The following is a 15,530-nucleotide window of genomic DNA, read 5'->3' as shown; positions in this document are numbered from 1 at the left end:
TACTATGCGTAATGCAGAGGAAACTATTTCTCCGCAAAACTGATACCTGAAAATATCTTTGCATAAATTACATTATTTTACTGTTCTGCCCCATTAAAAAGACTCAAGATTTAGACTGCTTCGGTGATTGAGAGTAAAACTCATAATTATCGTCTGAAAAGATGAATAAGTGAGATTTCCGCGGCATTACTGGAGAAATTTGGATTAATATAAATTGAAGTGAGGAAAAAATCTGTAACCAGACAGGATTTAACAGTAAAATTCTGGCGCATAATATCCATATAAAATGGACATATTTTAAATTATTACTGAATGAGTAATAGTGCAGTATTAGACTCATAAAGATATTGAAAAACTAAAAACCTTCTTCTTGGGTGAAATCTTCAAAGATTGAGGATTGAGGAAAGACATTCTGATTGATATGCAACGTATTGTTCGTAAAATATAGTATTCAAATAAAAAAATTGAGACAGTTGAAATAGTCTAACCTTGAAAATATATAATTAGCCAAATTCCAAATAACGTTGTATTTATATTTATTGTCACGCCATACGTTGTGTTGTGGCAGTGATTAAAATGATGAAATATTACGTTACAACTGCAACTGCAATTATAGACACTGGAGTATAATAGAAATAAACCCTGAATTCAGCATAAAGAAAGCCCAATCGTCGCCTCTGAAAACTTAACCTAACTATTTGTAGTGGGCAATGACCGGTCATTATCAATTTCCACATTTAGACATTGTTATCCTTGAAATTACCCACTAGCCAAGGTAAAGGCGAGTCAAGTGCGAAATTCGCACTATGACAGAGTGCTAGCTAAGCCAGCCGCATATCTCAATATGATACATATTGCTCGCGACCTCCACAGAACAAAATCCGAGACAATTTCACGTCACGAATCACAAATAGTGACTTGGAAGGAAAAGTATGGCTTCAATACGGTCGCGTGATGACGTTGTGTCAATGGCAGAGTGAAATTATGCAAAAAAACCTCAATGCTTTTTAATTATTCCAAATAGAGCATGAATCTGAATGCATTGACCAGGTTGAACTAGTCTTCAAGTTTGTAAAGGCGAGTGAAAGTTAAAAGTGAAGAATTTGATGATTTCGAAGAATAAATTTCCTTTTTTAAAAGACAAGACAAAAATGAGTTTCCGTGCAAACTTTTTCCATAAGAATGCATATTTTTGCACATATGTACCATATGTGCCGTCGTTTTTATCATCGTTGTTTGCATGCCTCCAACATACGCTTTCATCAAGTTCAACCTCATGGACTGACGTGGAATGTCCAGAGGCTAATTGAAAGATGTTTGTCAATGCAAAATTTTTAGTACGACTTCGTGGCTTGGATTGCAATTAATTACAATATACAAAACTACATATGTGAGTTTCCTGTATATATATACTGTCCTATATATATATATAGATATAAGGATATATATAGATATAAGGATATATATATATATATATATATATATATATATATATATATATATATATATATAGATATAAGGAAAAGGGACAGGAACACATCTAAAAGACAAACACAGGAAAGGTAGTGAAGGCGGAATCGGGAAAATCACAAGCGTAAAAAGGATCTTCCATGCTATCCCTTTCCATATATCTATTTACATGTGAATGAATATATAATTTTGAGAGTGTGTGTATGTATATACATAATATATATGTATGTATATATATATATATATATATATATATATATATATATATATATATATATATATATATATATATATATATATATACATACACACACACTCAAAGTTTAATATGTAAAATAATAAATGCTGTGAAATTACATTTAAAAATAGTAATTCATGTATTACACAATATGTGTTTAGAATATGAAAATAGTTTCACGTTTTCTCAGAAGAATCATTGCATCACATATATTTATAAACATGAACTGATAAAACAAGTACCTCAAATTGAATGCTTCCTGAAAAATTTGTGATAAAATTATCAATTAATTTATGTCAAAGCTATAAATAAAAAAAATGTACACAATATAAAAAATATTGAAAATCGCATAAGTAATTTTTTTGTGGTTAAATTTCCAAAGAAACTGCGGGAGATGCCGCAACAGTAACTTTAAACGGAGTCATCCGATAATGTGCATTTTAATGAAACAATTTCAGAGTGTAAAAATCATTCGCTTTGACTGGTATCCCAGTCAAGGCGAATGATTTTTACACTCTAAAATTGTTGCATTTTTGTGGTTAGTCTAAAATATAATTTTCACTTTTTCCTCAGAGTCATCATAAATTTCTTCTATAAATCCACAATAATATCATTAAAACCATCAAAAAAGAGTGAAAAATCAAAAAGTTTTTGGGCGTCGAGGAAAAACACGATAGAGACCGAGAAGGTCTTTTTGTAAATCTGGAATCATCGCGAGGGAAGTTCGTTTCCAAAATCACAACAAATCTACCCAAGAGCGTCCTTCTGGTGAGTTCCTCGGTATGTTTCGCTTATAAATATCCGGCCGTCATCCAGGGTGGGTGCGGAGGGTTTGCTGAAATAGAGACCGCGTGTTTAAATATACACGCCGAATCTCCTACGTCGAGCACCTTCCCCTCGAGCGATCCCCCTCCTCCACGCCGTCCAATCCCGCCCTTGGTCCACTTATCCTAACCTACTCCGCGATTCATCCACCCTTCCCAAAATACTCTCTTTTCGTATTTATTTCCCGGCGGTGTTGAAGTGCGTAACTTGATGGAGAAGGGGGCCGCGGATTTTGCCCGCTGCTGTCGGGCGACACTTCTCGTGCCAAGTCACTGAAGAAGGCCAGTATCTCCGCGGAATTACTACTCAAAATATAGCATTTCCGCACCGACCCATTTTCCATCGATCATTATTGTGGCTGCAGGGGAGATTTGTTTTCAGATGAGATATTTTTTCAAGTTTTTGCCACCCTCACAATTTTTCAGTGTAGTCTCGTTTTTAATGTCATTTTGCTTCTACCTTATAGAAGTTATTCCACATAGTAAGGTTTCTCAATGAATTTTTTCCATTACTAGCTTTATTTCCTTATGAACAAAATGTTTAATTCAGCTCAAAAATGTAACGTCTTTACAGCCAGATACAATTATTTCAGAGACGAAATTGAGAAAAAATTGAAGAATAAACATTTGAATTAAGAGAAGGGGAAACGTTTTCAATGATACTCCGCGCAGAAAAGCAGCCTACTTTTCCCGCCTCTATGCATGCCACCTCTCTATTTTCATTTCGTTCTCAGGATTATTTGTTTGCATTGCTATTTCTGGAACACTTATTGCAATCGCTGTTCCGGATTTAAATTTAATTCAGAAAGTAGTGGAACGTAAGTCTCGCTAGGTAATACTGGGGCCACTATTCTCTTTCGGCCATAAATTTCTGCGCAGGTCACACCGTACCCGTTACCACTAATACTCATTCCGGAATCTGACCCATATATAGCGGAGACGGAGACACACATTCGACTCGGAAGTCGGTCGGCTGACAGATCTTAAATCAGTTCCAAATCGTTGCATGCAAAATAATACCTCTCAACCTGATGCGAAGGACGCCAAATGGGAATCAATATGCGATGTGACGTTTGACTACAACCAATAAGGTCCATTTCAATGTCTATCCTGTTCAAACGAGATCTTTTCTTTATTGCACACCCGCAAATTTGGGCGTAGATATTTTTCTATCGGAATTCAACCGTCGATGCATCACATAAACAACAAATTTTTATTTACGGTATTAAACATAAGTAATTTCATAGACTTCGTAATGTAGAATCACTCGAAATAGTTAGGTAGAGGAGTTAATTAAATATATAATTTATTTTTGTACATGAGTAAACATTAGTGAACCGATATATTCTTTTAATTTATATTTTCCAGACGAGTCGATTACTCGGTTTGTTGTTGTTACGAGATTGTCACAGATGTTCTGTAACTAAGCAGTGCACTTAGAAACATTAAGTATGACTTACAATCTGCGGTATTTCAATATTGGCCTTTACCAATAGCTGCAATACGGAATTCACTCTCAATATTTATCAACATTTTTATCCCGAACTACATACATTTCAGGCTTCAGTTTACTGTTGCTTCATAGAAGACGTCTAAAGGGCTTCATTTTTGGGACTTTTCTAGGTCACTAGTGCGCAAACTCTAGTGATTCGACCCCCGAGGAACCAGATAAACAGGAAAGGCTTGTCAAGATTCTTTAGCACATGGGCCCCCATAGTGTCAGAGAAAGCAATAAAGAGATGCAATTTTCCACGTTATCTTACTATTTCCCTCTTGTTTTTCATATTATAATATTGGCATATCTTATATCATACTGCATATCACAGTGTCTTAGAGATTTATAATCTAACAGGACTCTGAAAATTGTCTGAGTTTAGTCTACTTGATTTTCATGAAAACGACATCTTTCGTACAGCAATTGTAGACCTTTGCTTTACGTCAATATATATTTACTGCACTCCTCTCCGCTATTATTCATAGCCCGGCAGCCTTCCAGGTCATCCGCAACTATATGCCGTATACTGGTACCGTTGGCAAAGTTTTGTGAATACTTAGTAAAAATGAATTATTTCACCCAATTTCTAGTACATATGGATACATGTATAGTTAGCTGGTATCTATCTATTGAAATCCTGCTAACTCCCCGGCTAAATTGTTATCACAAACAGACACACAAATTTATATACATATGCATACAAATTATATATATATATATATATATATATATATATATATATATATATATATATATATGTACTGAATAATATGAATATATACACAACACATATATGCATATGTATAAGCAATGCGAGGTGAATTTACTAAAGAAAGTATCTCGGAAGAATTAATTTGACCTGTCACTATAATTTTCATATAACATCTTCAAATGCATCATTATGTGATTAATTGTTATGTAAATTCAAAGAATAATTAACAAAGGATAGAAAAATATAACAAAAATAATGTTCATGATTTCGGCAAAATTTGTCTTTTCCTCCGATTAATTCACGAGTGTGCCAGAGATGTCTGACTGCCGAAAGAAATGGTTTTAATGAGAACATACCTGGCGCCTGTCCTTGTGATAGTGTTCGGGAGGGCCATAAAGGCTCCCTCCTCCACAAAGCTGATGTCTCTGTCCTTGCCCGCATCGAACTCCTCGGCGCAGCTCCACGTCACGCCGTGCACGTCCACGGAGCCGATCCTCTCGCGGGCTCTAGACAGCACGTCCACGCCGTTGTACATGACGTCAGCGACGCACCCTCGAAGGTTGTCCACGTGGCCTAGGAACAGCTCCGAGAAGTCCCCGCGACCGCCCACGAAGAGGCCGAAGTGAATGTTGAGCTCATAGAAGCGACCTGGAAGGGCTTCCCTGTCCCAACAAAGGTCGAAATGAGCTCAAGGGGATACATTGAGGACTTCATTTTTAACACTAGAGAAAAATATTTAACTCAACACAAAAATATGCCCCACTGTTTCAGCATAAGGAGCGCCCTTTCAAAGGTGCTATTCCCTTAGTACCACAGCAGCCCTTTCAATTACGCTTTCTCATACGTATAATGGCGACTGACACGGCGAGTAAAACAAAATTTTACGCCAAGGTACAGATAGGATAATATAATTTGACATTAAATTATTCATTGATAGTTACAACCCTGTGTTAACAAATAATATTTGTGGGTCGGCATCTTAACGGATATAATACCAGAAAAGGATATGCGACGCCGCTTTAAGAAGCTGGTACTCGCTAATCAAAGAATGGCCAAGTATTGTGACAATATGTGAGGAAACGTTATGAATCATTATTTTGGTAGCCTTAAGAATATAATATGAGAAACTTTTAACTGTCACTGAAACCTTTGATTCAGCAATAAAACATAATATGGGTAAAAACCTCATGGTTCGCGCAAAATATTAATGAAATATGTCAAATTGCCACACAGTTTTCACCCAGAATAGGTGCATGACTCATGATAAATGATGCACGGCTAGTTCAAATTACCGAAAGGATCCCAATTGTGAAAGTTAACTAGTGACATCGAGGAAATAATGCTCAAGCTAAATTGAACGAACAGTAAATATTATATAGTGGGGAATTATGGAACAGAAGATTCAGATATTCTTGTTTCTATCGCTTAGATTGGAAATGGGCAAAAAGTAGTCTGTCAAAACGAATTTCTCCTTCAAAACCTTTTATTAACTTATACGAGGCTGAACACCCACTGGCACTCGTCCTTGCACAGACAGACTGCTGAAGGCCATGCAAGTGATTTATGATGAGTTCTACACACATTATTTTTAGAATAAAAACAAAAATAGTAGTCGAAACATCTAATTAGGCATGAAAAAAATCTTAAGTTCTAATTAAATGCTCAATTAAATTTTATAATTTTGCTTTTAAAAGTCGAATTATATTTTCAAAACAGCTAAGCTTTGATTTAATAGGCTTAGATTGTTGAAACTGGGACATTGCAAAACTATTCTGTATTCACATATGCAAAAGGGTCAAGGTTTGTTCTTAATATTCACGAAGCTTCGACGAATCAGATTTTCAGAATTATTAGCGGTACATATTTACAGTAAGGAACCCGATTATTATAGCTAACAGCCATTATATGAGTTCCATTAATAATTGGAAACTTAAATTAAAATTTTTAATTCACACTTTTTGAAATTCATTTATTAGTAAGTCAGTAATATAAAAAAGTTTTATAAGAGCACTAGAAGGCCCTCTGGTATCCCTGTTTCAACACATGAAATTTGTTAATTAACTTGTAGCTTTTAGAAATAGTGCCACCGGAATATTTTTTAAATGCAATAAAAATAAAAACTGTTTTTAGTTTTAATATTAAAAAAAATAATTTTAATATGAAACTCCCGCATTATATAAAGGGTTTTCAATGTTCCAGGAAATCTCTTAAGGAAAGACAAAAGGAGATAATTTAAATCTCTCTGGCTCCTGGTTGGCTTACAACCCACTAAACATATATGTTAAGCACATTGCATAACAAAAATAGAAGAATTAGGATAGGGATTTAGTCTCGGAGAAATTTGGTGTATTTTAAAATGGGCAAGGATTAAAAATGGTTTGAACACAAAGCTTTGGACGATGGGATTCGCTCATTCATACGTCGATGGTTAATGCTTATTTAAAGAATGAAAAACATATGAGCCTCATTTTTTCCCCTCAAAAAAAAGTCTTCACTCAGGTTTCTCTCCGACGAAGGTGAGACAAGGCTCAACGGGCGAGAAACCGCTCACCTCTCGAAATGGCGGAGACCCCTTCCCCTTAACGTCAGCCCCACCTCTTACTTGCCCTCTACCACCTGGACCCACTTACTCACCTCGTGATGTGTATGGAGTCCACTTGTAGCGTTATGTCTCCGTCTTTCCTCGTTATTACGACGTCGTGCCACATGAGGTCGTCCAGGCGGAGCCCTTTTGCGGACGCCACCTCGGATTCTCCCGCCCCGAGGTTGATGTGCACCTAAGGAGGAGGAGCCGAGAAGGGAGGATAAGTTGAAAATGAAGGAAACAGAACTGCAGAGGAATGTGTAGCTTAAAGGAGAATGGCTACCGTGCTCGTCAACCAAAACCTTGGTAAATTCGGGAACGAGATTTCTAAATGGAAATTATTTACGTGCAAGTGCTTTTTTTGGGTTGAAGCACATATGGTCCGATGTTTTTACCTATTTTACACAGTAAAATATTAAACGGGCTCATTTGCTGATGCCATGTGTTAGGAAATGAAAAAATAAATCATTGAATGAGAAATAATCAACAGGAAACTTTCCTTGATTTCATAATTTACACCTGCGAGAAGGTTTCTTGCTTGTATGAAAATGAAACATTGAAAATAATACATTTTACAAATTTTTACACTCATGAATTTTGTCTGCCAAAAAGTATTCCTCAATTCTATATGTTAGTTATACTAGTTATGCTCAGTGCCGATTTTTTAAGATATCCTGGTCTTTCCCAGTTTGAACCTGGAGATATCATAAAATTTATATTTAGTTACCTCCTACATTAAATTTAATTATTTCAAGCTTTCAAAATTTTAAGCAATAAAAACTTTCAAGAGTCATCTTCATATTTCTAACAATTTTTCTCATCATATAAAAATGGATTGCAGCAATTTCTAAATGAAAATGCAAAGTTGTTACTATAATTCTTGGATTAGTTTGTAGAAGCCTGGCGAGTTTGTATTCGTTAATCCTTGCAACATTCACATCTCCCAGGGTCGAAATCTTCAATAAATTTCCCTGGGTAATTAATTTATGGACTTTCTCTGCATGTATTCCATTGTATGCTTCCTTATATACTTCGGCAAAGTATTGTATCTCATGTGCCTAATCAAACATCTTCCTCTTCTTGACAGAACATTCCATGAATTTATCTCTTCTACCATTATTTGAAAAACTTCTTTCTTTTTTACTGCAGTTGTTTATTTTTTCCAGATGCCTGCCAGATCATTCAGATTTGTAGCTGTTTCGTTTGATAGATAGCATAACAGAAATATTAGGTATTCTGAAATAGGAAAGTTGGAAGAATAGAAGAAAAAGTAGTAGGTTAGGTGCGATGCATAGAATAGTTAAAAATGTTGAGGCGTGGGAAGATTTATGGAAGGAAGTAGAAAAACCAAGTTTTATAGGAAAAACGACCAAAGTTAAAAATTAAATTAAGAACAAAAAAAAATAGAAAAAGTATTAATTTTTAAGCGGAAAAAGTGTTGAATGAAACCAACTGAAGGAGCTGAAAATCCAATGAAGTAGGGTTGTTTGAGCCCTTTCCATCAAATTTTAGAAGTATTAATCGCCGGTGTAAATCATTCACTGGACAAAGAACTAGGTATTGAATGAAATTTATTAGTCGTTGATTATTATTTTATTTATTATAAATATTGTTCTCTTCGTAATGTGGACGGTGTGAGAATTTTAATCGCAAAAGGGTGTGATGTCTTAACGGTGTGTGGCTTTGGACGGGGTATGATGTAAAATAGTGCGTGACATTGGACCAAGTGTGATGCTGGCCGGTGCGCTGCTTTGCATGATTTTAAGTTGAGCCATGTGCAATGGAACAGGTACGGTTTGTAAATTCGAGTTTTTTAAATTATCATTGTTTTTTAAATGTATTTGTTTTATATATGTTATTCTATTTGTGCACTATGAGGGTGCATCACTGGGCCGTTTCTACCGGGCTATTTGCCTCTTTGTACCGAAATGTAAATAATACTAATAATAATTTTATTTTATCATTATTCCTTAACAATGTACGTTATTCTAGTCAAAAGAAGAGAGTAAATTTTTAAAGACACGAGAACTCTATCACGTGAATTTAAAATTATATTCACGAACTCCAAATATATATTTTGAACCGTTGTCTTTAATCTAGAGTAGTTTTATTTATAAATACCATGTGCTATCCCCGTGAAATTTCTTTACTTGACTTACTTGGGTCATTATTCCCCATCGTTGGTGGTCCTGCTACCTAAGTGGCAAATTTGTCCGCCGGTTTAAGTGAGCCTTTTTTGTACATGGTAGAAAATTTTAAAAAACTTTTATAAATATAAATATGTATTTATATACATATATATTATTTTTTCATCTTCCTCAAAACAACAGAGAAAAATTATCTTTCTTTTGATTTGGCATAAACTGGCAACAATTTACTTTTTACTCCAAACTGGCTGATAATGTCTCCTTCATTATAATTATTAAATTGTACTTGTATGCTCTACATGCAGTAACACAAAACCTTTTACCATTCTCTTAATCTCGCATGACATCATATATGTACATTAATGATGGTTTAAAGATGATTACAGTTATCAGCATAAATGTGTAATTAATTTCTTTGTTTTATCATCTCCGAATTAATCATAGATAATAACATTCATTTTCCCCGTAATTAATATATTTTATTAATATTCTATTGCTGAAGTTAATCCATATTAACTTTAAGCTAAGCAGCATCATGTAAACAGCCATTATCAAAAACTTATTCCAAATCCACGATTGAAATAAAAAAAGATATATCTTTCTTATTACCTTTTCATCGGAAGAAAATAGATTATCTTGTCCCAATATTTCCACTACCATTAAAAATGAACTTCATTCGAAAACTCTCCTGGCGTCCACTCTTTTCTTTGATAAAGTTAATGTGTGTGGAAGTGTAAAGTTTCTCTTATTTTTTACCCTCATCTTTTCTTTGATAGTTAAATATTCCAATAATATTTAGTTGCGAAGGCCGTCAGGCTATTTTCTGGACGGTTTTCACATTTGTCTTCCCCTTTCACTTTTAATTTTGATCGGTATTTCTCCTTTAATATGTCTATCATTTTAGTTTATCGCGTTTTCTAAGTCCTATGTCCCTTAATTTTTATTTATTTATATAGTACTTGTCACTTTTTCTTTCTTTTTTGCCAATAATTGCATCATTAAAACATCCATTATCCCTAAAAATCCCCTATGAACGTCATACTACTCAGAGCATAATTTTCTTCTCATATTCCTTTTTGCATTCCGTTCAGGCAGTGAAGTTGATCCAAATGCTCTCTGCGAACTCAATCAGAGTTATCTTCATTTTCGATCAGAATATCACCTTTCACTTCTTGCGTTCAATGAAAATTGTAAGACAACTTGTTGGCCTTAATTGAGATAACAAAGGGGATATTAACAACGGTTCTTCGTCAATTTATATGCTGCTTGCCTGCCTCTCATAAAATTTAATATATTATACCAGACAAGATGGTCCTTTCTCTGTTTTGACTTTTGATAAGTACTTTTTTTCCATATTCGATTCGTGCCTGTGCGTCATCTGTCATCTGTGGCTTACTTTTCGCAGATTTCCGTGAAGCTTTCGTCACGGTTTTTGAAGATTTATAAAACTAATATTTTGTCATCTCTTCGCGCAACATTGCGTTGACACGATTATTCATTTTTTCACCTTGCGTCTGTTTGAATGCCATCCTCGGTTCAGTTTCCTTCAATCCAACCCAACTGGCATGGATTTCGAAAACTGTAATTTTTCTCTTTTGGATCTTGAATTTACATTGGAATCTCATTGGCACCTAGTGTTGCCGATGCATATCCTCTTACAGTTTTTTCTGCTCTTATTATAAATCCTGAATCTATAAGGCAAAAATATACAGCCATTCTTTTATTTTCTTACGTCCTTAGAAATAATTCATGCCTATTTTGTTCCTTGTGAAACATCGTGTAAACCATTGTTCATGCCAATAAATTTCGCCAACCCTTCTGAAACAAATTAAAAGTATTTGAAATTCTGAAATCAATTGGCCTAAATAAACCTCATTAAAAAAATGTAATGCTAACAATATTCTTATGGGTTGTTACTTGCGTACCTAACATTTTATCATATTTATTTCTTAATATTCATCGAGAATTCAATATGAAAGATGATACTGCACCAAATAAAACGGCAAAAAAATATCTTTCGTTAATATACTTTTCATGACATTATTTCATGAAAGGAATAATTGCACAAACATTGAAATCAAATTTATGTACTCCATTTCTCCTTTACATAATGAAACATATAATCACTTAAAAGGATTAAATGATGTGTTTACAGAAGGGGCCTTTTTAAGTCTCCTGCCTTGTTGGAAACTTTCGCAAACAGAAATATGTGCGTGATACGCCAGACATAAAAATGCTAAGCGCCAAAATTTAAGACACCCATTAACGTGGCGTCGTTGAGCCACTTTCTTTTTGGAAAAAAATTGGACCCTCGAATCCCAGGCTTGCCGTCGTTTGAATATTTTTTTGTGAAAACTATTATTATTTATCGTCACATTTTGCGTTTCATTTTGGGAAATCCTTGGCACAAAGATCGTTTAGGAAGCTTTCAAGCGAAAACTTTCTTGAGCAGTTGCTCATAGAACCCATATCTCAGAGCCGAAAATATTTTGGATAAAAGGGGTGGCCCATGTTGGCGATATGACACTTTGGAGACGAAAATGCCAACGTCAAACTTAAGCAATTGATCAATTTGAGTCTAAACTTAAACTCCTCACTTTAAAATAAGGTTTCTTTGTTGTTTCTCCTCCATCGGCAGGAATAAAAATGACTACATGAAGCGCCAAATTCATAAAACTTAACACGAGCATTTTACTTGTGGCTTTAGCCAATTTAATAAAGGAAAAGCAATAAACAATACCAACGATCATTAAGATATGAAATAATAAATTAATTCAATACAAAAAAGTTACATACCGGCTCATTGAAAAGTAAAATATTGCGGATCGTCTAAGAGATGACCATATATATTCATCCTTATATTCTATTTGGGAAAAATCTTAATTGTACCACACAAATATTTATGTACATATTCGCCGCTAACATCTTCTCCAAGTTGGAAAATCGTTAATTGTAATGAAAAATAAAATGGAAAACTTGGCAGTGAAATTCAGCTTAATTAACACTTCGGACAAAACTTCTATATGATTCATGCTACAACTAAACAAATTTCACGTACAACCTGGAGTGTGCGAAGGTATTACCATATTTCAAACAATAGTTTAGGGTTTAATAATATTTAAATAATCTTAGATTATGCATACACATTTTGAAAAAACATATATACACAAGATTTCAATTTTTTATACTCTTTCTGAACACCATAATACACATTTTAAACGTGATAATGGTTTGAGTGGACGGACCCCTTTATATCCCGTCACCTGTGTTATTTGCCACTGATTGTTTTACTTTTTCAACGAGGACTAAGTCTTACATCTCCTCTACTTAACGCAAATTTATATTTAAGTTCCACGTTAACAGAAATATTAACTAGAATATATGTTGAGGATAGATAACAGTTTAACAAAGCTAAATAAAACTAAGGACATTTTCAACAATGACCCTGAGCAAAATAATTACCCGAAAATATTAGGATGGCTCACAAGATGGCTCTCCTCAAGCTGATCATAATTTTATAAATGACTTTGTTCATAGGAAAAGGAAATTGATGAGAGCTGCAAATACGGAATCTAACTGTTGTAGAGGAAGATCAGGTCTCAGTGCAGAATATTGGGCTTATAGATAATTCAAATTTCACCATACGTTTATTTAGAGTAATACACGAGATTTTCTTCCGTTGAATATAATTATTTACCAAAAGCATTAGTAAGGCTGGTAACTGAATTGAAATCCAACACAGCACGTATGGTTCCTGGTTATACATTGAGATCCTGTGAAATTGAAATTAATGTTTATTTATCAAACACTGTTGCTCTTTAATTATATGTTAATTTTTAAATGTAAAGCACCAATTTGTAAATCACCATTTATTGAGGTAATTGACAAAATTAGTTGTAGTACTAACGCTGAATTATTATTTAAACTTGTTATTCACATGCAATAATTAGAAAAACGTATTGTAAAGCCGACATAATGAAATTGCAATGATTTATATATAATATTGAGATAACTATTTTTATTTAGTATGTCCTAGTAAAATACGTTTCTAACCTAACAATATTTCATGACTGCCGGATGCAAGTCACATAAATTCGTCAGCAGGGTCATTCTAGGTGATCTAAAAGGCCTCATTATGAGAAGTGCGCCGAAGGATGGGTTAATTTATAAAGCCTGTAGACATTGAAGTAACAAAGGAAGCGCTATCAAAAGTTAATATTATGCCTAATTTCAAAAAATAGTCTCCGAATATTGCAAAATAAACTCTGTATTTTACGAGAAGAAGAGTAAAATACTTTTGTTGGTTAGAGTACGTAGGTTAAATAATTTCTCTCGTTGAAAAGCACAGGAATAATTGTTTCGAAATATTAAAATTTTATTAGTAACTCTTTTTCATTTATTTATCTGTAAACATTTTTTTGTCCTAATGACGAAGTTAAACTTCAAGATTTAGAAAATAAGAACTTAAATGGTGAAGGCAGTAGCAACATGTATATAAATGCGAGCCGCTTTATCTATTTAGGCAATTATAAGTGCTGGTTAAATTGTCTGGAGAATAAAATTGTAGACATAAAAAATGAATAAATAATCAATTGATAGATTAATCAAATAATGTTGTGAATGGTCAGAAAGGGAAGCAACTACTGCTGCTCTAATCCCAAATGGAGAGCGAATCATGTAGACGTCCACTTTGTAGTTTCTACAAGTTTGATTGACCACAAATACGGCACAATGCGTTTCGCTATTCCACAGCACGAGCGTGATTCAGATAACGGGTAGCAAAACATGTTCCCAATCTAACTTGTGAAAACTGCAAAGTTTTTACATGAAGAATGGCTATACATAATTTCCACCAAGATACGCCAGGTTCTGTCGCTGAGGTATTTCATGAAGATGAGTCCCGATTTGAGAAACAGGACGGAATAAAAATTCCAAATTTTTTCACGAGTGGATAAAATACTTGATATAACACTCAAGTGACTCATTACTAAATACTCCAAAGCGGCGAAGAATCCATTCCGCCCGCCCGGTCGCACTGGTTACCTTTTAATGCAACCTCTTGAGGAAAACTCCCTCCGAATACAAATCAAGCTTGCAAGGGGCAAAATTCGTTTGCACCACAACGCCACAACTGAAAGGGAAACCGTGTTCTTCCTTTCTAACAGGTGCGTGCCCTGAGGCCGCGTACGTACCTTGAGGCGACCCGTTTCCAGTCGAACGAGGCAGTAATCCGTTCTTCCAGCGGCCAGAAAAAGCATGGCGTCCGACCGTCGCGTCCGAAACCGGAGCCTGAGGTCCGTCGTGCTCTTGGCATCTTGGAGAGGGACGGCCACGTAGCTCGCCCCGTAGAAGGAAGCTGCGGGGAAGAGATGAAAGAGAAAGGAAGAAGAGTGAGTCTCGTTTCAGGAGTCACACTGCGATCTGAGTCATTCGGGCTGGTCATCGAATTGAGGGGGCGTGAGTGAAACCTATCTTAAATCGAAAGGGTAAGGGATGCAGTGCATTTATTGAGTTTTTCCTCCATATTGATCAGAGAGTAAGATAATTTCATTCCCCATCCACGAAAAATGATGCCTGATGTTTGTTTAAATTTCACTTTAACTGCATACTTGATCAAAAATTAAAATAATAATTATTTGAACCACATTGATAATTGCTGTCGTACATTGATGATAAGGCTAACTATAATTTTCGATTGTTTTTTACTCATTCTGAGGTTTTTTATTCGATGGAAAAATTCTACTTGGGTTGAAGTATGTGTATTTCAACCCAACTCATACTTGACGATTGAGTACTCGTATTTGACAGTTAATTTAGTTGAGAAATAATGCAAACGTGAGATTTTTGCGCAACAAATTCTACAAAATTTTGAACTCAATTAGAAAAATGTTTTTAACTGTAATTTAAAAAATTAAAACACGTCTCTTATTAGCTTACCATGCAATATAGTGCATTTTTAGGCCAACTGTGTTCAAAATGAAAACATTGCCTAATTGAATATTAATTTGGAACTCGAAAATCAGAGGTGGTTGTTCTATTACACTCAGTCGTAATTCAGCC

At 34.7% G+C, this 15,530-nt stretch overlaps 1 protein-coding gene across 1 annotated transcript in view; it reads right to left on the bottom strand.

Moving 5' to 3' along the window:
* kon (chondroitin sulfate proteoglycan 4-like protein) overlaps window positions 1-15,530 on the bottom strand; it is a 54,907-nt gene that overhangs the window by 29,222 nt on the left and 10,155 nt on the right. The window contains exons 3-5 of the mRNA XM_071596274.1: window positions 14,663-14,857; window positions 7,374-7,516; window positions 5,096-5,401 (exon numbers count right to left, since the gene is read on the bottom strand). Coding sequence (XP_071452375.1) covers window positions 5,096-5,401; window positions 7,374-7,516; window positions 14,663-14,857 — 644 coding nt within the window. The remainder of the gene's footprint in view (window positions 1-5,095; window positions 5,402-7,373; window positions 7,517-14,662; window positions 14,858-15,530) is intronic.

Source organism: Hetaerina americana, unplaced genomic scaffold (assembly GCF_022747635.1).
Source record: "Hetaerina americana unplaced genomic scaffold, ioHetAmer1.1.p SCAF_1, whole genome shotgun sequence".
NCBI lineage: Eukaryota > Metazoa > Arthropoda > Insecta > Odonata > Calopterygidae > Hetaerina > Hetaerina americana.
This window is presented reverse-complemented; position numbering and strand designations above follow the sequence as displayed.